At 49.8% G+C, this 22,251-nt stretch overlaps 1 protein-coding gene across 2 annotated transcripts in view; it reads right to left on the bottom strand.

The window, feature by feature from the left end:
- Positions 1-1,719: 1,719 nt before the first annotated feature.
- The window catches only part of KIF13B (kinesin family member 13B), a 201,031-nt gene continuing 180,499 nt past the window's right edge, over positions 1,720-22,251 (bottom strand). For both annotated transcript variants that reach the window (XM_027069655.2, XM_053216665.1), the window contains 3 exons: positions 13,142-13,204; positions 8,567-9,569; positions 1,720-6,434 (listed from right to left, as the gene is read on the bottom strand). In XM_027069655.2, the coding sequence (XP_026925456.1) occupies positions 6,145-6,434; positions 8,567-9,569; positions 13,142-13,204 (1,356 nt within the window). In that variant the 3' untranslated portion in view covers positions 1,720-6,144. The remainder of the gene's footprint in view (positions 6,435-8,566; positions 9,570-13,141; positions 13,205-22,251) is intronic.

The raw sequence follows: 22,251 nt of genomic DNA on the forward strand, positions 1-22,251 counted from the left end.
AGAAGCGAAGCTGAAGCTTCATGGTTTTTCCTTAAAGACACCTATGGTTGGGGGCAGATTCTTACCCAGGACTCAAGGACAGAGTGCCCAAGCCCCCCTGTCCCCCCACTCATCCCACAGCCTAGGATTGACTTGTTTTACCCCTCCTCAGAGAAAACCTAAGAAATAAATGGTTTCCTCTTACAGACTTAGGAAGGGCTAGGCAAAATTTTAAGTTGCCCCAAACCCTAAGTCCCCAAGTGGAGGTGAGCAGGGGATGGGGGAGGGGATGCTGAGGACATTGTCTCCTCACGCTCCTCCTCTGGGCCAAAGCCTGCAAAGGAGTCCTGCAAACGCACCAGCCTAGAAGGAACGTCCTCAACCACTAAAATCCTCCAGGGCCCCTCCCGCGAGCACCGTGCGCTCCGACCCGTGGGGACTGGTCGGGCCCCACGGGACTGGTCGGGAATGCCCATCCGTGCTGTTCGCTACACAAGGCCTGGTGCGGAAGAAGCACACAAATGTTCACCGAGTGACTCGGCGAGAGGACTAAACGTGACACAACCACTAGAGCTCGTTTTGGGGTCTGAGCGACCGTAACAACCCCATAGCCTCATGCTGTGGGAGTTCTCATGAGCTGCAGGAAAGTAGCAGCTTGGAAAATTGAGATTCATCCTAGGAGCTAGATCAATTCTACATTCAGACTTGCCTCAGAACAGGGCAGCTCCTGGCTGCCAAATTTCTGTCATAATTTGGCAGTACTTATCTCAGAGAACAACCCAGAGAACTTAGGAATATAAACCAGCCCTGCAAAGATGTGCCCTGACTGGTTGGTGGCCACCTCCAGTCGGCCTTCCACCTGCAAGGACATGATCCATCAGAGGAGAGCCAAGTGATTTACTGACGCAGGGCCACCGGGGAGCCCATTTGCCCGTGAAAACAGCACACCCAGCAGCCTTGCCCCTGCCTGGTGCTGGGCTCCCTGCAGGCAATCTCAGGAGACCTGGTCACCTCCCCAGGGAAGAGGGGCTGGGCCCAGCACCCCTAGTGCCCTTGCGAACTGTGCTGGGCCCCGGCCGGGAGCGACGTCCTGAGGATGCTGGCCTCATGGGTACGAGCAGGAACCAACAAATAACACTGGGTTCCAAGCCTACAGGGTGTGACCCAGCCCTGCCAGTGTCCACAAGCATCATCTCCTCCCCCAAATGCCTGTTGCAGAACCTTCAAGGGTCAAGCTGCTTGTGCAGCAGCGCAAGGAAGTCCTCAGCTCGCAGGTATGGGGCCGATGACGTAGATCAAGGCGGACAGTGGAGCCGTTGCCTGAGAACTGGGACATCCTGCTCCAGAGAAGAGGACTGTTCCCCCCACCACCACCAACCTCCTCCAGACCAGCTGTCTCCCAGTTAGCCCAGAAGCTCCAGTTACCCTAGTTCTAAGGCCATCAGAAAGTTTCTATTGGCTCTTGGCTCCTGTAAGAGGGTCTCGACCAAGGGGAGTAAGACTTGGCCATGGAACCCGTGGGGCCTGCCCGGTTCTTTAGTCCAAACCACAAGGGGTGCAGGGTTCTGGAGACGTGCACTCAGGGACCTGCGGCTTCCCTGAAACTCCCCGTCCTAGTCTCAGTCTTGAAGAGTCTTGGACCCAGGCCACCCCTTGCCCCATGGGACAGCCTGGAATGAGCTCAAACACCCCTGCCTCGGGGGTGGGGGGAGGGGAAAGCAACGAGACCAGCCTCGGACATAGGCATGAAATCATCTGGTTTTATTTAGAGGCTGCTGGTCATACGACGGAAAGGCATATATGGTACAAAAGTACAGACCTTTAGTTCATTATATAATACAAATCATTAAGTCTTTACAATTCATTACAGAGTCTTTGGATTTTTTAAACTCCCACTTCATGTGCAGCAAATCAATATAGTCGCCCAATCAAAATCATTTCTTTATACGTGAACCTGTCGTATTTACAGAACTCCACACGTGGAGAAGACCCTCCAAGACCCCCCACAAAATTAGTGTCAGCAGCCTGGCTGAAGGCACAATGGACTTCTCTGAGAGAAAGACATGTGTGGGGATGGTTGAGCCAGTGTTTTAGGCTGCAAGACAGGCTGCACCCACCATCCCCAGGGTAAAAAGGCACGACAGACAGGTGGCTGCCTTCTCAGGCACTCCCTGTCCCAGACGCAGGCCTACAAGGCCAACCTCAAGCAAGTGGAGCTAATCTCAGCCAGGAAAATAACTACCCTTGAACTTCTTGTGGGTTTCACATACAGGGAACGTTAAGCCAAGATGAGAAAACATAAGGAAGTAATGAGGGATTTAAACACCGTTTAAGCCTTTCAAACTCTTCAAGGGTCCCATTCACAGCTCAATGGAAGCTCAAATCTCTCACTAAATGCACAAGGCCCTTCGTGGCTGACCCCAGCCACATGCACTGGCCGTGCTCTCACTCTCCTGTGCCCTCTGGCCAGGCTGGGATTTTGCCCCCTATGGCCAACCCCCCCCCCTCCTCTGCCCCACCGCCACTGCAGTGCCCTGGGGGTGACGGCCAGTGGAGATTGTACATGTGCAGAAAGGGAGGCAGAAGCCCAGGAGGATCCCCCCCCTGGCCTCTGACACATCCTGGTGCTGCCTGGGGCCGTTGGGGGTGGCCCCAGCATCCAGGTGGCCCATCCCCTCCTGCTGTCACACCCAATCCCAGAGCCTGGGACCTGCTGGAACCACATCTCAAATCTTAGTGCTGACACTTCACTTAAAACCAGGCCTATTAGTAAGGTGAGAACAGAAGGTGGGTGCGATGGAGCCCCTCCCTCCACCTCCCACGGCCATGCCCCCGGCAAGACCGCACCTTTGGCCCAATAAATGCTGGGCCATAGGGACTGCCTGGGCTATGGCTTTAGTGAGCACGTCTTCCGCACGCCACTGCTTTTCTAGTAACAGGTTAACATGAGTTTGCACCGAGGAGCGAGAGTGAAGGCCGCAGACCAGAGCAGGGAGGTCTCCCTCAGACTCACACTGCTTATCCCCTGGAGGAGGAGGGCTGCCCCGAGCTGCCCAGGAAGACAGCGGACTGCAACGGAGTGACGCCTGCACCCTGCTTAACCCAGCGACACCCGGACCTTGAAGGGACGCGCCGGTTGTGAAGCAAGAAGATAGGGAGGGTTGGGACTGCAAACCCTGTCCCTATGATGAGCCACACAGGCCTCGTGGCTCTCAAGGTGCCTGTGGGGCCAGAGCTGAGTCAGGACAGCCAGACTAGCCTCTCCCGGTCCCGGGGCAGGCCCACTGTTGACTCTCCAGCCACAGTGGCAGCTCGCCAACGACACCAGTGGGACAGACGTCTCCTCTCTCACACCCTGCAGGGCGGGGCCCAAAACGTGCTCCAAAGCAGGCGAGAGCTGCATACCAGACAGCAGCCACAGTAATGCCTTCCTCCCGAGACCAGTGACGGCCCTCCCACCCCGTTGGCAGCCAGGCTGTCCCGGCAGGCCCTCTGCTCAGCTGCTCACACTGTCAGCTGCTTCCGCACAAGACCCAGGGGAAGCCACGGCTGGGGCAACGCTGCTCCCCTGGCAGGCAGACCTGCAAGGAACGGGGATGGGTGGTGGGGAATCTCAGGCAGAGGAAACTGGGAATGTTGGAAAAGCAGGCCCAGGGGACGGAGGGAGGCCATGCTGGCTGCAGAGGGGACCTTGGGAGAAAGAGAAGGTGGTCCCGAAACCTCCTTACACCCCAGGCTGGTCTCTTCCACGGCTCCTGCAAGCTCCAGCTGATATGACCCCGCTCAGGTCCATAATTCCACTGCAGTCCACTCCATGTCAACCAAACCAAGTGACAGAGACAGAGCATGATACCCATCTCCCCACTGGCCTTCCCGACACAGTTCTGCGGAAGGCTGCTGAAGGCACGCGCAGGGCTGGGCTCCGGCAAATACTTTGCCAGGTAAATAAGGATCATAAACGGCCAAATGACCTTCCATTTGTTTTCCCCAGTGAGCCGGGCGTGCGACGTCTGCCCACAGGCAGGTCGTCGGAGGCTGTGCGAGCATCGCTGCTCCCCTCAGAGGAAGGGGTGGTGCCAGTTCATCAATGGACCACACTGACGCTGGTGTCCGCAGAGAAAAGTCCTACCTGAACACAGATTTGTGGAGGACTTCTGAGCTGGGAAGGAGGTTAGGCAGAAACTGAACATTTGCTGAGATAAAGCTACACGAGGGGTGTGCCCTTCAGCTCCGGGCCCGTCCTCCTGTGGCAGCTCGAGTCACGGGGGCCCAGCCCAGTGAGGAGTGAGGACTGAGGCACACGGGGTGGGCGGGAGCGGCAGCTCTCACCTGGCACACAGCGGGCTGTTAGGAAGCTGGGCCCCAAAGCGGTGGGCGGGCGGGCGGCGCCACGTGTAATTAATGGAAGCTAATTAATCCCGGGCTCCTCCCCAACAGGGATTCGGGCCTGCGGCAGCTGCAAACCCTCAGGTACCCGTGGGCCCCACACAGCCCCACTCTGGGGCAGGGAACCTGACATGACTTCTCCGTAGGGGCTTCAAATCCCTACGGAACAGAGATTTTTCAAAAAGGTCTTCCTGGGCATCGTTTCTAAGAGTCTAAATGTGAGAACTAAAAACAGGCCTCCCAGTGCCGTGCACAAATCCTGACCCGGGGTTTGTCCCCGGGCTGCCAGGGTGTCCCCTAGGCTCCTGCTCCCTTGTGAGGACATACATGGCAGGTAGCTGAATGCTGGGCACTAGGTCCCTGGGCTACTCCCATGGAAAGTTCCAGAAGCACTAGCTCTCCCATGGAGGTTCCATCCCACCTGGCACTCCCCACCGGAGCCACACGCCACCCCCTGGTCCCAGAGGCACCAGCCCTCTTCTCACTTCTGCAGACTCCGTTCCAACTCCCAACCAGCCTGGCGGGGAAGGGTTCCAGGAAGTGTCCTGCGAGAGCTGGGCAATGCTCGTGGAGGGTCTCCTGCTGTCCAGGTCTGGACTGGTAGGGACAGTGGGGAGCTCTCCTTGCACAGGCCCACCTGCTAGGCCACAGCCCCCCAGCCTTAGGGAGTCATCAGGGTATAGAACTGCCAAGAAGTTAAACTGGTCTCAGGCCCTTCCAAGAAACCAAAACTGCACCAAATAGGGTCGTGACACCTCTGCTGACTTTGCCATTACAGATGCACCATAACATAATCCTCCAAGTTTTTGCTCTCTTGGAGTAAGGCCACTTGTGCGTCTGTGTCAATGATAACGTAAGGAGGGGCATCACCCACTGTCCCCCTGGGAACCCCTGCCAGAGGCAGGAGGCTGGCAGCTGCTGAGCAGCCTCAGAGGCTGGTGATGTGCAAGGCAGGCCCGGGGCACTCATGCCTGGGCAGATGATTGTGGCTCGCGAAAGATTTCGGATTTTGAAAAAATAAATAAAAATAAATATATTCCAAGCACTCTGTTAAGGGAACAAATGGCAAAGAGAAAACGCTTTCCAGGTATAATGACACTAACATGCCCACAAAGAAACCGCTACGAAACCCTGCGGAAAGGAGGAGGGAAAGGTGGGAGGGTCAGGCCCAGTGCCCGTTGCTGTGGCGCCCAGGACCTTGTGCCAAAAGTCCCACCAGAGGCACTTGTGGGAGTCTGTTACTTGGTGTTGGGTCTCTGGGGGGCCAGAGGATGCAGTGAGCCTGGGGAGCAAGCCAGAACCACGGCGGGTCGGCTGGGGCGCTGGCCCTGGAGGCAGAGGGAGGATGCCCTGCCTCTGGGAAAGAAAGGCACTGGTTACGAGGTTGGTTACGAGGTTAGTGGGGTCATCAGAACAGAAAAGAGGAACAACAGCCCCAGGTGGGGAAATCTCCAGGCAGGGGCCTGGCTCCCACCATCCAGGACTGCTCCAGGCTCCTAGAACCTTCAACCCCTCTGCCTTGTGGAGATGCCTCTTCTCTGAGCAGAGGAAGAAATGAAGCTTCCAGAGTCCCGGGAGGAGCAGGGAAAGGTCACGAGCCCTGTGTTGTGCAAAAAGAGTTCACTGCCCTGCTCCCCAGGGAAGGGGGTCTGAGGTGTCACTGCCCACCCCAGGGCCATCACTGGCAAGGCTCGGGAGCCACGCCCTCCGGCAGCACTGGCCAGGGAAGCAGGCCAGCAGCCCAGGAGGACCGTGAGGGAGGAGGGCCAGGGTGCCGGCTTAGCTGGCCCAGGACTTTCGGTTCTCCGGGTTCTTATGGCTCCTGTCGGCCCTCAGCGCTGTGGCGCCCTCTGCCTTGGCCAGAGCTGCTGTCAGGGAGGCCAGGTTGGTGGCGGAGCCGGAGAGGGTGCTGCTCCTTCGGGGCTCAGGGGCGCCCTGCAGCCTGGGCCCCGCGCTGCGCCGCTGCCCTGCGCCCGTTGCTCTGCGCACCCGGCTCGGCCTCACCAGCAGCCCGTGGCCGGGATTGCACTTGAAGTACTGCTTCCCTCCGATGGAGCCGTCATTCTTACCTGAGGGGAAAAGAGAAGAAGACACAGAGGTGGCTTCCCAGGGCCCCTCGCTCCCTGTCAAACAGATGAGGCCGAGGGCACAGGCTCCCAGGCAGCATGTGCTGGCCACCGGTGACAGGCACCCCCAGGCAGCCCAGGTGTGAGGTCGATGCGCCCGTCCTGCCATTTCCCATGGCCAGGTGCAGGCAAGTCAGCAAAGCAGAAGTGGCACCGACCCCACCCTCCTCCAGGGAAGAGACCATTTTCAACCTGGATGGAGGTGGTTGGTGGAATGATTATTCTTCCTGAATCCATTAGATGGAAACTGGCAAATTACCAAATTGTAGCTAGTCAGATGTCATGCTTAATGTGTCAAAATGGAGGAAAGAAGTTTCCTTTGTAAAAACAGATAGAAAATGCATTAAGGTGAAGAATGAGAACCCAGTGCTCAAGTGGGTAGAGAGAGAGGATACCTGAGCAAAGGGACCACCCTGACCCCTAAATGTCAGTATCTCATGGTGACAGGTTGGTGGGGAACATGATCTTTGAAGCAAAAACAATCATGAATTGTCTTCACTCACTGCACATCCTAACCCACCCTTCTCTCTTCCCCCGACTCCAAACAGGCCCACCCTCACCACCTCCTCTCTGTCAGCAAGGATCCCTCAGTAGCACCTCTCAGCGCATCTAACAGACCATGTCCCTCACTGCGTGGCCACCGCTAATCCCTCGGCTCCCGGGGCACACCCCCCACCCCTGCCCACCAGCTCCCCACTTCCAGTCTCCCCACTGTCCTCTGCCCACTCACCCCATTTCGTTTTCTTCACAGCACTTACTACTATCAAGTGTTAATTATTTCTTCGTTTGTTTACTTGGTTATTTTCTCCCTCCCAAAATGAAAGTCCAGTGAGACCAGGGACTTTGTTTTGCTCCCCAAGGTATCCTTGGAAACCAAGACAGTGATTGCCACATGGTGGGTGCATAATTGTTGAATGAATTCATCTATTTGCTAATTCCACTTTAATTCTTGAGTCTAACTGCAGATATAAACTTCTCTCCCAATTTCCCTGCACATAATAGCAGACACTTCTTTAAAAAATTGGCCTGTGCTGCATTACTCTTCTAGAACCACTTCCAACTTACAGCATTTTTCACAGCAGCCAAAAAGTGGAAACCAACTGATGAATGGATGAACAAAAGGTGGAACTTCCACAGGCTGGAATATTATTTGGCCAGAAAAAGGGATGAAGTGCTGACACAAGTTGTAACCAGATAAGCCTTGGAAAATTATGCAGAATGAAAGAAGCCAGTCACAAAAGCCCAGCATATTGTAGGATCCCCTTTATGTGAAAGTCCAGATTAGGACATTGCATATAAATTTAGAGAGATGAAAAACTGATTATTGGTTGGTTAGCTAGGACTTAGGGAGGGAGAGGGCCTTCAAAACAGACATGTGGCTTCTTTTTAGGTTGATGAGCCTGTTCTAAGATTAGACTATGGTAGTGATTGCACAACTCTGTAAATCTACTCAGAACCATTAAATTAATTGTACACTTTTAACAGGTAGACTTTACAATATGTGAATTGGTATCAGAGTAAAGCTGTTTTAATAAAAAGAAATATCTAAAGGACAAAGTATTTCCTTAAGTAGTGGCCCTGGTTTTTCAGAAAATGGTGATCTATTTGCTTTTAAGGTGTGCCATTCTGTAATGAGACATAAGAGATGACCTCTTCTGTTCTCAAGCCAAGGCATCCAGCCTGCACACAGGCATCAGTGTTTGCAACCTGAGCAGAAACAGCAGACACAGCTACTGTTACACTGTTACAGTTCAAAAGCAGATGCCTCTGTGACTTAAAAAAAAAAAAAAAAAAAAAAAAGCATTTAAATTCATTACCAAATTGATAGTAGCTTTCAATCAATGTCTTAGGTTTCTGAAAAATGTCTGGAGGTTTAACAAAGAGAACACTTAGGTAACTTTCATTCCTGATTTTGAAAAGTGACCTGGAGGCTCAGGGAGGTCAAATGATGTGCCCAAGGGCACATAGCAAGTTCCCCACAGTGCTGGGACAGGGCCAGTACTCTCCCCCCAAGACCACAGTTGGCGAAATCCCCTTAGGAGCCCCGGGAACCGTCCCAAACAAGCAGCACTCACCTGAAGGTGAGTGTAACTCTACTCCGATCCACGTCCCCTCTTGAAAGTCAGTTGGCCCGATGTACCTCACAATGCCTATCTTGTTGGTGCCCACGGTGACACATTCTCCCTCTTTGAGCCACTCTGGGACTTCGCTGGCTTCTTCAGAATCTGAGGAAACCTCCAGCTTTCCCAGGGCCTGTGTCCCAACACTGCTATCACTCGGCCCCCCGGAGGCCGGCAGGTCCTCCTCAGCACCAGAGGGGCAGCTGGAGTCCCCACCCAGCATGCGCGAGAACGACTTCAGCTCGGAGGTTCGCACCTTCTGGATTCTGAATGGAGACGCCAGAGCAGATGATTGAGACAGGAGGTCTGGAGGCTGTGGTTTGGAGACATCCAGCTCTAAGCTGGTGGCAGGCTTCACATGGTCCGTGGTTCTTCCGAGCTGCTTGGTGGCCGAGGAAACTTGGCCGCCGCTTTGCTGGCTGGGTGATTCCTTCTGGGGGGCAGGCGTGGGGAGATGAGTCAGTGAAGCCCTTGCTTCTTCATTCTGCTTCTCCAAGGAAACTGCTCCCCTGGCCTTGGACACACCATTGCTGTTGCCCCAAGCATTTTGCGTTGCCGGGAGTGGCAGGGACAGAAGGCTGCGCTGACCCTCCAACCGGGCAGGAAGATCACTGTCTGCAGTGGGAGCAGCAGATGGAAATGGGAGCTCCGTGTCCAGGGTGGCCGGGCAGAGGGCAGGAGGGGGCGAGCCGGGCGTCTGGCCCCCCACTGCAGCCGCGGCATCAAGGCTAGGGACCAATGCATCGGACAGTGTCGCGGTGGAGACGCTGTGGGAAAAGTACCCACTGGAGGCCTCACTCAGGGGGCTGGGCGGCCCTTCCTGAACTTCGGGGGCCTGGGTGTTGGCAGTGACGGACTGCTGGGGAGGTGCTTTCGTGGGTCTGTCACACATCTTCACGGGGGCCATCTGCACAGTCACATCAGGAGCCGCACTAATCCCCACGCTCTCTTGGTAAGCCTGAAGCAGGGAAGAGCCAAGAATAAAGGTTAAAATTCAAAGTCAGCTGCTCATTTCCAAAAGAATTCAGACAGATCTTGTGGTCAGTTGAAACATTACAGCTTTGACAGTGAAAAGAGCGCTGCCGCGCACCTGGGCAGACCGGGTGCCAGTTCTGTTCCACCACTTCCGTCCGGGTGACCCCAGTTTTTTCTGCAGCACTGAGCAGCCCGCACTCTGCACTATGCTGAGCACCAAGCAAACAGTCACCCACCTGCTCGCTGCCTGAGATAGAGTGACTTATAATAAGAAATACATATTTGGCCTTCATCCTGTTTCTGCCACAGAGCTCTGGAACCCTTGGAGTTTCCTAAGTGGTAAGAGTGATAAAGGCGTTTTGATATTCCTAACCAGCCCCTTCCAACAACATCTGAGTTCATGTTAATGAGCTGACTCTGGGCCTGCACCTAAGGATGGGGGCTGGTTGCCAGGGCAACCCACCTTGTGATTTGAGCTTCAGCCCCACAGCCAACTCCAAGGAGGGAAGAGGGGCTAAAGGTGAGCTAATCACTAATTGCCAATGATTTAATCAATCATGCCTATGTAATAAAGCCTCCACAAAAACCGAAAGGGACAGGCTCCTGGGAGCTGCTGGTTTGGTGAGCACATGGAGGTATGGGGAGAGTGTGGCACACAGGGAGGGCGTTAAAAGTCCACTCCTTCTCCCCACACCTGACCCTATGCACCTCTTCCACGTGGCTGTTCCCCAGTGGTATCCCTTGTAATAAACTGGTGATCTAGTAAGTAAAATGTTTCTCTTGAGTTGTGCGAACCATTCTGACAAATTAATCAAACCCAAGTGGAGGTTCATTGGAACCCCTTATCTACAGCTGGTTGATCAGAAGCACAGGTGACCGACCACCTGGACTTGGGACTGATACTCAAAGCAGGGACATTCTTGTGGGCCTGAGCCCTTAACCCATGGGCTTTGATGCCATCTCCAGGGAAGACGGTGTCAGAATTAAGTTGAACACTCAGCTGCTGTGGGACAAGGGCTTGGTGGTGGGAAAGAAGACTACTCGACGGCCATGTAGTAGGGTCAGTGAGGCATGGCAAGGTCCTTACCACAGGGTGCAGCACACAATAGGTGCACATTAAATCTCGATTCCCTCCCTACCCACCAGCATCCCCAGTCTCCTGGCACTCAGGCTAAGCACCCTGCTCTGATGGAAACAGATCCTCCTGCCCACCACCAACTTCACGAGGGACTGAGAGAATCACTAGAAGCCAGAAGAATACTTTCTCCTGTAAAGTTGAAATGAGGATCTCAGTGAAGGGTGTGGATGTGCCTCAACACAGCTTTGCCAGTGCTGCCAGGAATGACCCTCGGGCCTGGTGGCTAGCTTGTGGCTCCTGGCCAGGAGTCAGGTGGAAGAAGAGGAGACAGGCTGCCTGCAGGCTGGTCCCATGTCATGGTTCGGGGGCCCTCTGGTCCAGGGAGATGCAGGCCAGGCAGTAACCTCCCCTGCAGTGAAGGGGGGCTGAGAGTGGAAGGAGCCGCAGAGGCTGGCTTCCCCATCTCGTATGACTTGTCTGCCTCACTCTGACAGAGACACACAAAGCCCCATCCCCTGGGGAATGACGACAGCCACTGCTTGTCCACATTCTACTGGTTCTGAGGTGCTCCTAGGGTGCTCTTTCGGTGATAACTGAAGCCATTTGAAGAAGTTAGCAGATTATCTCTCTATTCCTGATTCACAATGACAGGGGTAAGAGAGAAGGCAGGCAGGAACAGGGAATGGGGTTGGTGCTCTGGAGAAGGATGCTGTTCAGAAAAAGAAATATGTTTTCCAATATTTACGGAAAGATTATTTATATTACAGGAATGGCCATTTTCCATTTGAAATACAGGATTTATTTGAACTGGGAAACAGCTGAGATCTATAAGTCTCTTACAGTTACTTGGCTTAACTCAGCAGTCTGATAAATCATGCATTTTCACGTGAATTGTCATTTATATTCCTGTCTCCAGAGGCCCTCCTTTCCCCACAAGGCACACTTTCAGGGTACGAAATTAACGGCACCTCTTGAGATTAACAGCCCATTTTTGTGATGGATCTCCAGGCTGCAAAATTTACTAAATCCAATAGATCAATAACTGTCACCAACATAAATACTCTAAAAGATTAGGCAATGCTTCAATCATTTTTCTTTTGCAACTTGTACATGTTTTATTTATCCTTTTCTATTTTATTTTTAATATCACTGACCAGGCAGGGAAGAATATACAAACAAAACTACCAGAGTCTAGAATCTGAACAGGAACTGTGGTTCTGAAATAGTACATGTTCCCTATTCTCCGATGGTAACACTGCATCATTGCCACACGGACAGCTATCTGCAAATGGCCAACTCAGTCCTGTCCTGAGGAGGTGACAGTCCAGTGACAGTGGCTTGGATTTCCCTGGTCATTATCCCATTTGCCTCCACATGAATCCTTCGATGTAGGCCAGCAAGTAGTACCATATGCATTTTACAACATGGCCCAGAGAGGTTAAAGGATTTATCTAAAGTCTCCAGTAAGTGACAACCAGGGATCAGAGGTCAGATCCACAGTGACAAAAGGGACCAAAGGTGGCAGAAGGCAAGCGCTGATTGCTCGGTTCTTTCCTGCTGAGCCTGAGCACAGCCTCAGATTCCTTCCGTTACAGCACTGCAGGAAGCCGCTCCCACTTGACTGGAGTTGATATGTGAGTGGAAACCGTCTCCCCCCATCTGTGGGTTATTCCCTTACCGCTGACACTTCCAGAGCTGCCCTGAGCCACAGAGGCTGTCACAGGTCTGGTGCCCTCACCCGTGAAAGACGTGGTCTCCCTCTGTCCCACTGGCCTTGGGATCCCAATCCTGCCTCAGCAAAATAACAAACACAACTCACAGGGGACGGGGTTGAGGGGGGTGGTGCACATGAACATCAAATATGTTCTGGATTGAAAAGGGCCTTTTTAGAAAGGAGTGAATCCGTGGAGGTCTGAGTTCTCTTTCAAATCATTTGCCCTTTTTGGCCGTTGTTTTAATAAATAAAATTTTCCGATAAAGATACAGCCCTTCCTAAGAGAATGAACGCACAGTGGGAGAAAATAGATTTGCTATTCATAAGATGAGAAGTGCTGTTCATCTGTGGGAGATCATAAGAGACTATTTTCTCCCCAGTTTAGCATTAGTCTTTTCACGCTGATATCATGAATCAGAATGAAATGTAAAACTGAGAATTAAGCAAACACTCAGGATAAGGAGATTGTTCTGTTTATAGAAATCGCCTTTGCCTAGCAGTGGGCTATTAAAGCAGCAGACTACATTAGCAGTCAAGCACCTAAAAGTTTAGCAATCATATGATTAACAAGTTGAAAATAGAAAAGTAGAACAAGGAAAATATAGAGGGAGAAGACAGTGACCTATATTATAGCTAATTATCAAAACGGGAACACTAAAATGAAAAACCCATGGGTGTGGACTCAAAAATTAGAGCCTTGGGGCCACCCACCACATGTGGGGCAGCCACCAGCAAAGGCGCCACCTCCGCCCGACTAACTCACCTCCACCATTCTGGGCGTCCCCACGTCCGGGAAGGCAGACTGCACCATGATTCGGGGCACGGGCTGAGAAAACAAGGAACAGGCAGGCGTAAGGGACCAAGAGAAGCAGAGAGATCACCACAGAAGGTTTTAATTGAACAGATGGGACAGCCCATCAGGAGGACGCACTCAACGTGAACTTTTACACCTTCAGGAATTCTAACAAGTCCCTGCCAGTTAGGCATGCCAAGGCTAGTGGCGCCACACTCCACAGGGAAGTGTAGGAAATACGGAGCACAGCGAGCACGTATACCCCAGTTGGCAACACAGGACACATGCTAAAAACCACACCATAGATGGCACACCTACACACTCACAGGCTCCCTCTCCACTCACATATGGAGCCTGTTTGTCAAGGGCTATTCTGCACATACTAGTGTTGCAGGACTCTAGAGAGAAATGGTTGGGACAGGAAAGGCTTCAGGCAGGAGGTGGGACACGAAGCAAGCCTTGATGGCCAGGGAAGTGCCCAAGCATCGTCACAGGAAGTGAAGAGTAAGGAAGCTGGTCTGGCTAGCACACAAGTCTGGGGCATAAAACAGAGCAGGACAGACATATGGATAGAGGCTTTGGTGTCTGCAACTACCCTCATCAGGTAATGACGAAAACCACTACAGTTGCCTGAGTGGAGAAAGCAGAAGCTTGAGGAGATGGATCTGGTGGTAGAAGGCAAACTGATTGGAGAAATATTTAAAGGCTAAGGGAGATAAATTACGATGAGACTCCAGCAACAGAGCAGATATGAGGGGTAAGAGCCTGAGTTAATGGGTGTCAGCAACAGCACAAGGAAGGACTCCTTACTTATGGACATGTGGTTCAAGGGATATTAAAAAAAAAACCAAAACAGTGAAAAAATAATTAGCACCAGGATAAGGAAAACGTATGTCAAGAGAAGGAGCTGGTAACTGCAAAGGGGAAGAAATCAGATATTCCTTCAGTAGCTGCTGGGTTTACAGACGTGATTCTCTCAAAGAAACCAAGAATCCACCACTTCTGCCTTTATTCTAACAATCAACCTCTGGCCCCTTCCCAGGTCTCCCTGTTCCAATGCAAGAGTCTGGACCTTGCCTCAGAATGCTCAGCCCCAAGAGGGCTCCATTCTGGCACCACAAACAAGCCCCCAGGAGGAGCCAAAATTGGGTGTCACAGTTTGTTTCCGTACAGTATGAGTGTCCTTTCTCTTCTTGGATCCAAAAGGAGAAGCAGCAAACCACGGATCTACTACCTGACCTAAACTGCCTAGGCATGTAGACTTCATATCTCCCCAATTTCCTTCTGACCCCCTTCAGATCCCAGGTCCTCCCAGTTCCCAAGATGTATCTGGGTGCCTGAGGCTTCTCTGCCATAAAGATGCTCTCTGGACAGGGGTGCTGGGTGCTCATCGATTAAGTGTCTGACTTCGGCTCAGGTCACGATCTCATGGTTTGTGGGTTCAAGCCCCACGTTGGCCTCTGTGCTGACAGCTCAGAGCCTGGAGCCTGCTTTGGATTCTGTGTCTCCCTCTCTCTCTGCTCCTCTCCCACTTCTTCTCTCTCAAAAATAAATAAATGTTAAAAAAAAATTTTTTTAAAGATGCTCTGGACAGTGTACAGGCACTAAGACTGGATGGCCAAAGTCCTGCTTCCTACTAAGCAGCCCAAACTCTTACCTGAAGGGAGAGGGGCCCACTTGGAACAAGATGGCTCACTTAGGAGGTAAACCTGAGTTCACAGCATCAAATAACAGCATTTTAGCAAAGAGTACCACGTTTAGCAAAGGGTACTGCTGTAACCATGCTTTGCGACTGCCTTTGGGAGAAAAGAGCCAGAAGGGATTAATTCTGCTGAAGGTAAGGGGGATGGTGGTGGGATCTCAGAAAAGGCAGAGACCACAGGCACTTAAGAAACGGTGGGAGGTAAGTCTAAACACATGGAAGAACCTAGGGATAAACTAAAGGAAAGTATACTTTACCCTGCAACACTGGGGAGCCACCAGGGGCTAATGACCAGGGAGAGCTAGCATCAGAGGTATGTTTAAGACAATGTGAGGGACACCTCAGTGGCTCAGTCAGTTGAGCATCCAATGTCCAACTCTTGATTTTGGCTAAGGTCATGATTTCATGGTTCATGGGATCAAGCCCTGCATTGGGGTCTGTGCTGACAGCATGAAGCCTGCTTGGGACTCTCTCTCTCCCTCTCTTTATGCCCCTTCTCCACTCATGTTCTCTCTCTCTCTCAAAATAAATAAACTTAAGAAAAAAAGAAAGAAAGAAAGAAAGAAAGAAAGAAAGAAAGAAAGAAAGAAAGACAGACAGACAATGTGAGTGGAAGAGAATGAAGGAGAATATCCTGGTGGGGGAAAGGCAGCTGCACGTGATGAGGGTCTCAACCACAAGACCTTCCAGCCTTTCCTTGGATTCCTGGACCAGGAAAGCCTCTCCCCTCAACTCGCACAACACATCACTCCCCCATCCCTCACAGCACCTAGCCAGTTCTCTCTCACAGGAATCTCCATTTCTCCACTCTGCTGTCAACTCAGTAGACAGTGATACTCGAGTTATTTCCAAGCAAGTATCCTCCACCCTGCTTTACAGTCTTCGAATACAGGGGCTACTGTCTTTATTTTTATATTTACTTCCTCCCATAGTATCTGAAGTTACCCCTGGTACCCAGGGCCCAATGTCATGGCTATAGGCCACTAAGCTGAGACCTCACATCTTCCTCTCACAAGCTTCCTGTCATAGTCAGTCACCCCCATTGGCCATTTCATCAAGAAACACATCTGCTTCATAAACAGGCCCACCCCAACTCCACCAGTCAGATGACAGGGGTGCGGAGCAGGACACTGGACACACAAAAAATAGTGCCAAAAATAAGATGGGATCAGGTCTGAGCGGGGTCCTGAGTGTAATGTCAAGTACTTTGCACACACCTACTTCTCTGGTTCACATGCTACCCGCTCATGATGCCCACTCCGTGGGAAGCCAGGCAGTGGTGGCTGCCAGAAAACTGACTCTGGCCAAGTAAGCGTCAGGTAGATATTTCTCCACCAGAGGACTCTGAGAGGTGCGTGCAAATGACGGTGGGGTATGGGCATACAAGCTTGGCCATGTATTCATTTTTTTGATATATTTTTTTCTTTTTGTTTTAAAGTTTATTTATTTTGAGAGAGAGAGAGAGTAGGGGAGGGGCAGAAACAGAAGAGGGGAGAGGGTGGGAGGAGCGGCAGAGAGAGACAGAGACAGAGACAGAGAGAGAGAGAGAGAGAGAGAGAGAGAGAGAGAATCCCAAGCAGGCTCCACACTGTCAGAGTGAATCCCAATGTGGGGCACAAACCCATGAACCGTGATATCATGACCTGAGCCAAAACCAAGAGTCAGACACTTAACCGACTGAGGCACCCATAACTGTTACTAAAACTAGATGATGAGCACACAGGGGTTCACTGTGGTATCCTCTCTACTTTTAGGTATTTCAAATGTTTCCATAAAGCTGTCCTACATGAAGGAGATAACTGGGACTCTGATTCAATGTCCAAATTCAGTTCAACAAACACTCAGGTATTGGCACAAAAACAGACACATAGACCAATGGAATAGAGTAGAGAACCCAGAATGGGACCCACAAATGTATGGCCAACTAATCTTTGACAAAGCAGAAAAGAGTATCCAATGGAAAACAGTCTCTTTAACAAATGGTACTGGGAGAACTGGACAGCAACATGCAGAAGAATGAAACTAGACCACTTTCTTACACCATACACAAAAATAAACTCAAAATGGATGAAGGACCTGAATGTGAGACAGGAAACCATCAAAACCCTAGAGGAGAAAGCAGGAAAAAAACCTCTTTGACCTCAGCCACAGCAATTTCTTACTCAACACATCTCCAAAGGCAAGGGAATTAAAAGCAAAAAATGAACTATTGGGACCTCATCAAGATATAAAAAGCTTCTGCAGTGCAAAGGAAACAACCAACAAAACTAAAAGGCAATCGACAGAATGGGAAAAAAGATTTGCAAATGACATACCGGATAAAGTGCTAGTATCCAAAATCTATAAAGAACTCACCAAACTCCACACCCAAAAAACAAATAATCCAGTGAAGAAATGGGCAGACGACATGAATAGACACTTTTCCAAAGAAGACATCCAGATGGTCAACAGACACGTGAAAAGTTTGCTCAATGTCCCTCCTCATCAGGGAAATACAAATCAAAACCATACTGAGATACCACCTCACACCGGTCAGAGTGGCTAAAATGAACAAATCAGGAAACTATAGATGCTGGAGAGGATGTGGAGAAACAGGAACTCTCTTGCACTATTGGTGGGAATGCAAACTGGTGCAGCTGCTCTGGAAAACAGTGTAGGGGTTCCTCAAAAAATTAAAAATAGACCTACCCTATGACCCAGCAATGGCACTGCTAGGGATTTACCCAAGGGCTACAGGAGTGCTGATGCATAGGGGCACTTGTACCCCAATGTTTATAGCAGCACTTTCAACAATAGCCAAATTATGGAAAGAGCCTAAATGTCCATCAACTGACGAATGGATAAAGAAGATGTGGTTTATATATACAATGGAATACTACTTGGCAATGAGAAAGAATGAAATCTGGCCATTTGCAGTAACATGGATAGAACTGGAGGGTATTATGCTAAGTGAAATAAGTCAGTCAAAGAAAGATACCCTATGTTTTCACTCATATGTGGATCTTGAGAAACTTAAGACCATGGGGGAGGAGAAGGGGAAAAAGAAGTTACAGAGAGGGAGGGAGGCAAACCATAAGAGACTCTTAAATACAGAGAACAAACTGAGGGTTGATGGGGGGTAGGGGAGAAGGGAATGTGGGTGATGCGCACTGAGGAGGGCACCTGTTGGGATGAGCACTGGGTGTTGTATGGAAACCAATTTGACAATAAATTATATCAAAAAAAAAAAAAAAGACCTGAGCTGAGATCAAGAGTCGGTTGCTTAACCAACTGAGCCACCCAGGTGCCCCTCTATTATTTTTAATTAGCTTGAGGTTAAAAATAAGAAATTAAGGGGCGCCTGGGTGGCTCAGTTGGTTAAGCATCTGACTTCGGCTCAGGTCATGATCTCACGGTCCGTGAGTTCGAGCCCCGTGTCGGCCTCTGTGCTGACAGCTCAGAGCCTGGAGCCTGCTTCCGATTCTGAGTCTCCCTCTCTCTCTCTGACCCTCCCCCATTCATGCTCTGTCTCTCTCTGTCTCAAAAATAAATAAACATTTAAAAAAAATTTAAAAAAAATAAGAAATTAAGTGGCTTGCATTAAAAAAAGTTTATTTGAGAGTGGGGGAGGGGCAGAGACAGAAGGGAGGGAGGGAGGAAGGAGGGGCAGAGAGAGAGAGAGAGAGAGAGAGAGAGAGAGAGAGAATCCCAAGGAGGCTCCACACTGTCAGAGTGAAACCTGATGTGGGGCTCAAATCCATAAATCGTGAGATCATGACCTGAGCCGAAACCAAGAATCAGACACTTAACCGACTGAGCCACCCAGGCACCCGTAATTGTTACTGAGATAAGGTGACGAGCACACAGGGACTCACTGTAGTATCCTCTCTACTTTTATGTATTTCAAATGTTTCCATAAAGCTGTCCTACATGAAGGAGATAACTGGGACTCTGATTCAATGTCCAAATTCAGTTCAACAAACACTCAGGTCTGGGTGTGCAGGTTGCTGCAACAAGCGCTGTGAGGAACACAAAGGTCACAAAGTCACAGGCTTTGCTCTCAACAGACTGGCAAGGACATGTATGCAAATAACTGAAACATCAAGGAAAATGATAGATATTAGAATCAAAGTTTCAAACGCAGAGAAAATTCAGAGTAGAAGGAATGATAAATGAAACAGGTCTAGAATACCCTCATGAGGGCGATTTTACTTTGAGACAGGCCTTGAAGACTGAGTGGCTTTCCTGGGGCAGGAGGACACTTTCAACATGAAGAATGACATGGCAAAGGAGCTGCTCTCTGAGTCTGATCTGTTCCCTCTACTGCCACCTCTGCCCCAAGAAAAGCTACTCAATCTTCCAGGAGGTCTTGGGGAAGAGAGAATGATCTAGAGTGACCCACATCGGGCAGAGGGAAGCAGGTTAGGGTGGTGTTCAGGAGGCCTTGTGAGCTCACGGTTGATTTTCACCCACAGGAATGAGCTATTAAAGGTACTGAATGAGCAGTGATAAGAGCTACATGTAGACAAGATTAATCCTGAACCAGGGGAGATACGAAGCTTGAAGAGATCAATCAAGAAGTTGCTTCAGTGGTTTGGTGGAGAGTCAATAAGTCAATAACTTGGATGGTAAGAGAAAAAGGAAATGGAAATTTGGAGATATGAGGGAGACTACTGAACACTTGGAAACAACCGTCGGGGGAGGCTGGGGAAACAGAGTCAAAGGATGATGCCCAGAAAGGATGGATAACAGGGAGGAGGGTAAACAGTGGTATTAGCAGAATCGGTGTCTGTTTGTGTACGCGTGTACACACCTGTGCATGTGCCTATGTGTGGGGGGCAGGGGGCACCCAGCTTTCTGTATTTGGTGAGGGCCTGTGATGAATACAAGAACTTCATTAAGGATACCAAAAATACCTACAAAGTGTACTGAAATCTTAAGTGTGCCATTTGTCCTTCACACATAAGAGCTCAAATTTCCAAATGTGTATTGTTTGCATTTTAATGCTCTTTTACATATCCCTTGTGCAGGCAGTTGCCTCCTATTTCAGGAGCTCAAAACATTTCAGATCATAAGTTCATTAATCCTTACGACACATCTGGCAACTATTAATAAAAATGACTGCAAAGTATTTTGCAGCTATAAATATTAAGGAGAAGTCCCATGAGGCAAGTGAATAGAAGTGTAATTATCTACATCTCACACTACAGAAACCAAGGCTCAGAGACATTCACCTAATGGTTAAATGCATCCAGGGTACCCCATGAGTCAGTGACAGAGATGGAAAAGGACTGACTTCTCAAGTACCAGCTGAACCTGCAATCGTGCTGTCTGCTGAGCATCACTGAAACTTAACAGATGAGTAGGTTACAAGCAAGAGAACCGCTTAGAAGTATTTCACGGAAAAGATGAGGGTCACTTGCCGTATCATAGCCCATCATTTTTTAACTCTGGTTTTCACATGCCACGTGAATGAAGAAAATAGGGAAGATCAACTCAGAATTTCAACTAGGCATAAGACTTACTGGGAGACCCCCTTGCCTAAAAGAATATAAAGGTTTAACATCTTGGCAACACGTACAGACCCTCACCTCTCCGTGAGGCTGCACCCTCTCCTCACTTGTTAGGCTAACTCCACTCTGCACTGACTACACTGCTCTGTCAGAGCCTTCCCTGCACTCCTCTTTCTCCCTAGGCAAAGATTTTCTTCCTGGTGTGCAGCCAGTCACGTTTGTCTCAGCTAGAGCACACCTTCACCATGTCAGCCAGCCTCAGATATACACAGACTACAGCATCTACAACATCATCCTATTTGGCTTTCTGAAGGGTAGGGATTATGGCTCAATCATCTCTGTATTCCCATACAGAGGAGAATAACTCCATGTTTGTTGAATGAATACATACATAAATGAACAAATTACCTAAGTGACATGAAGAAGGCCAAACTGTACAGTTACAGACAATCTGGAAAAGATTAGACATGCTGAAATTTGGGCACAAGGGTAGGTAGAGGGGAGAAAAAATATTTAAAAAAATTTTTTTAATGTTTGTTTATTTTTGAGAGAGAGAGAGAGAGAGCATGAGTGGAGAGGGGCAGAGAGAGAGGGAGACACAGAATCCGAAGCAGGCTCCAGGCTCTGAGCTGTCAGCACAGAGCCCAATGCAGGGCTCAAACTCACAAATTGTGAGATCATGACCTAAGCTGAAGTCAGATGCTTAACCAACTGAGCCACCCAGGTGCCCCAGAAGAAATATTTTAAAGCAAAAAATACACAATTTGTTCCAAAACACTGAATTTTCTGATGCAATTTTTTTCTTGTTTGAAAATGAACCTTTCCTAATAATCACCCCTTCACCCTGAACTCGATAAATTCTTAAATGTCATTTTCCAATGGATCCTACGCAAATATAATCTTCCATGTCTTTTAAGATTTTATTTTTATTTATTGTTTTGAGAAGGAGAGGGACAGAGAGAGAATCTCAAGCAGGTCCTCACCCAGCACGAGGATTTATCTCATGAACCATGAGGTCATGGCCTGAGCTGAAATCAAGATTTGGATGCTTAACCGACTGAGCCACCCAGGTGCCTCAAGATTTTACTTCTTAAAGTAATCTCTACACCCACCATGTGGCTCACACTCACAACCCCAAGATCAAGAGTCACATGCTCTGGTGACTGAGCCAGCCAGGAGCGCACCTCCCCCCCACCCCCCCCCCCCCCGCCCCGCTCCTTTTTAAAACTCTAACCAATCATTTAAATCCAAGCATAAGAATACATAACAAGAGATGTAGGATTTACCTTTGCTACAAATAATTAATAGACAACCTTTGATTTTCATGCTTCTAAAGTGAGAAAAATATAATAAACGAGACCAACCAAGCAGGGCGAGTGCATATAAATAAAATATTTCCTAATCTTTGAATATGTTCTGATAAGCGTAATAAACAATGGATAAAAACAGTCATGTACAATTACCTAAAGATCAAGACTCAGCAATAAATAACCTAATCAATATAAACATATTTTTTAAAGGTTATGTTAATCAGAGGCAGAGTGGTTAGGGTGGAAGAAGGGGAACTGGAAAGTCACAGGAGGAAGGCTGGTAGGAAGCACCCTGCACTAGTCCAGAGACCGACACTTCAGCTGCCTGCAGGAACTGGTTCACATAGCCAGCTCCCCACTCACAGAGCTGGCTCATGATTTACACGCTGCCTCTCCAGGGTGATCAGGGTAAGAGTGTGTTAGCTATGATGACTCCAGCACTTTTGTCCATCTGGCAATTAGATTTCTTATTTTAAATGAGTGACTCAGCATTCTACCTGACCCATCAGTCATTTGTTTGTGTGTAAGCCTGATCATCTCTGGTGTTGCACATCCAGAAGGTGGTAATCCAGTCCA

Source organism: Acinonyx jubatus, chromosome B1 (genome assembly GCF_027475565.1).
Source record: "Acinonyx jubatus isolate Ajub_Pintada_27869175 chromosome B1, VMU_Ajub_asm_v1.0, whole genome shotgun sequence".
Lineage (NCBI taxonomy): Eukaryota > Metazoa > Chordata > Mammalia > Carnivora > Felidae > Acinonyx > Acinonyx jubatus.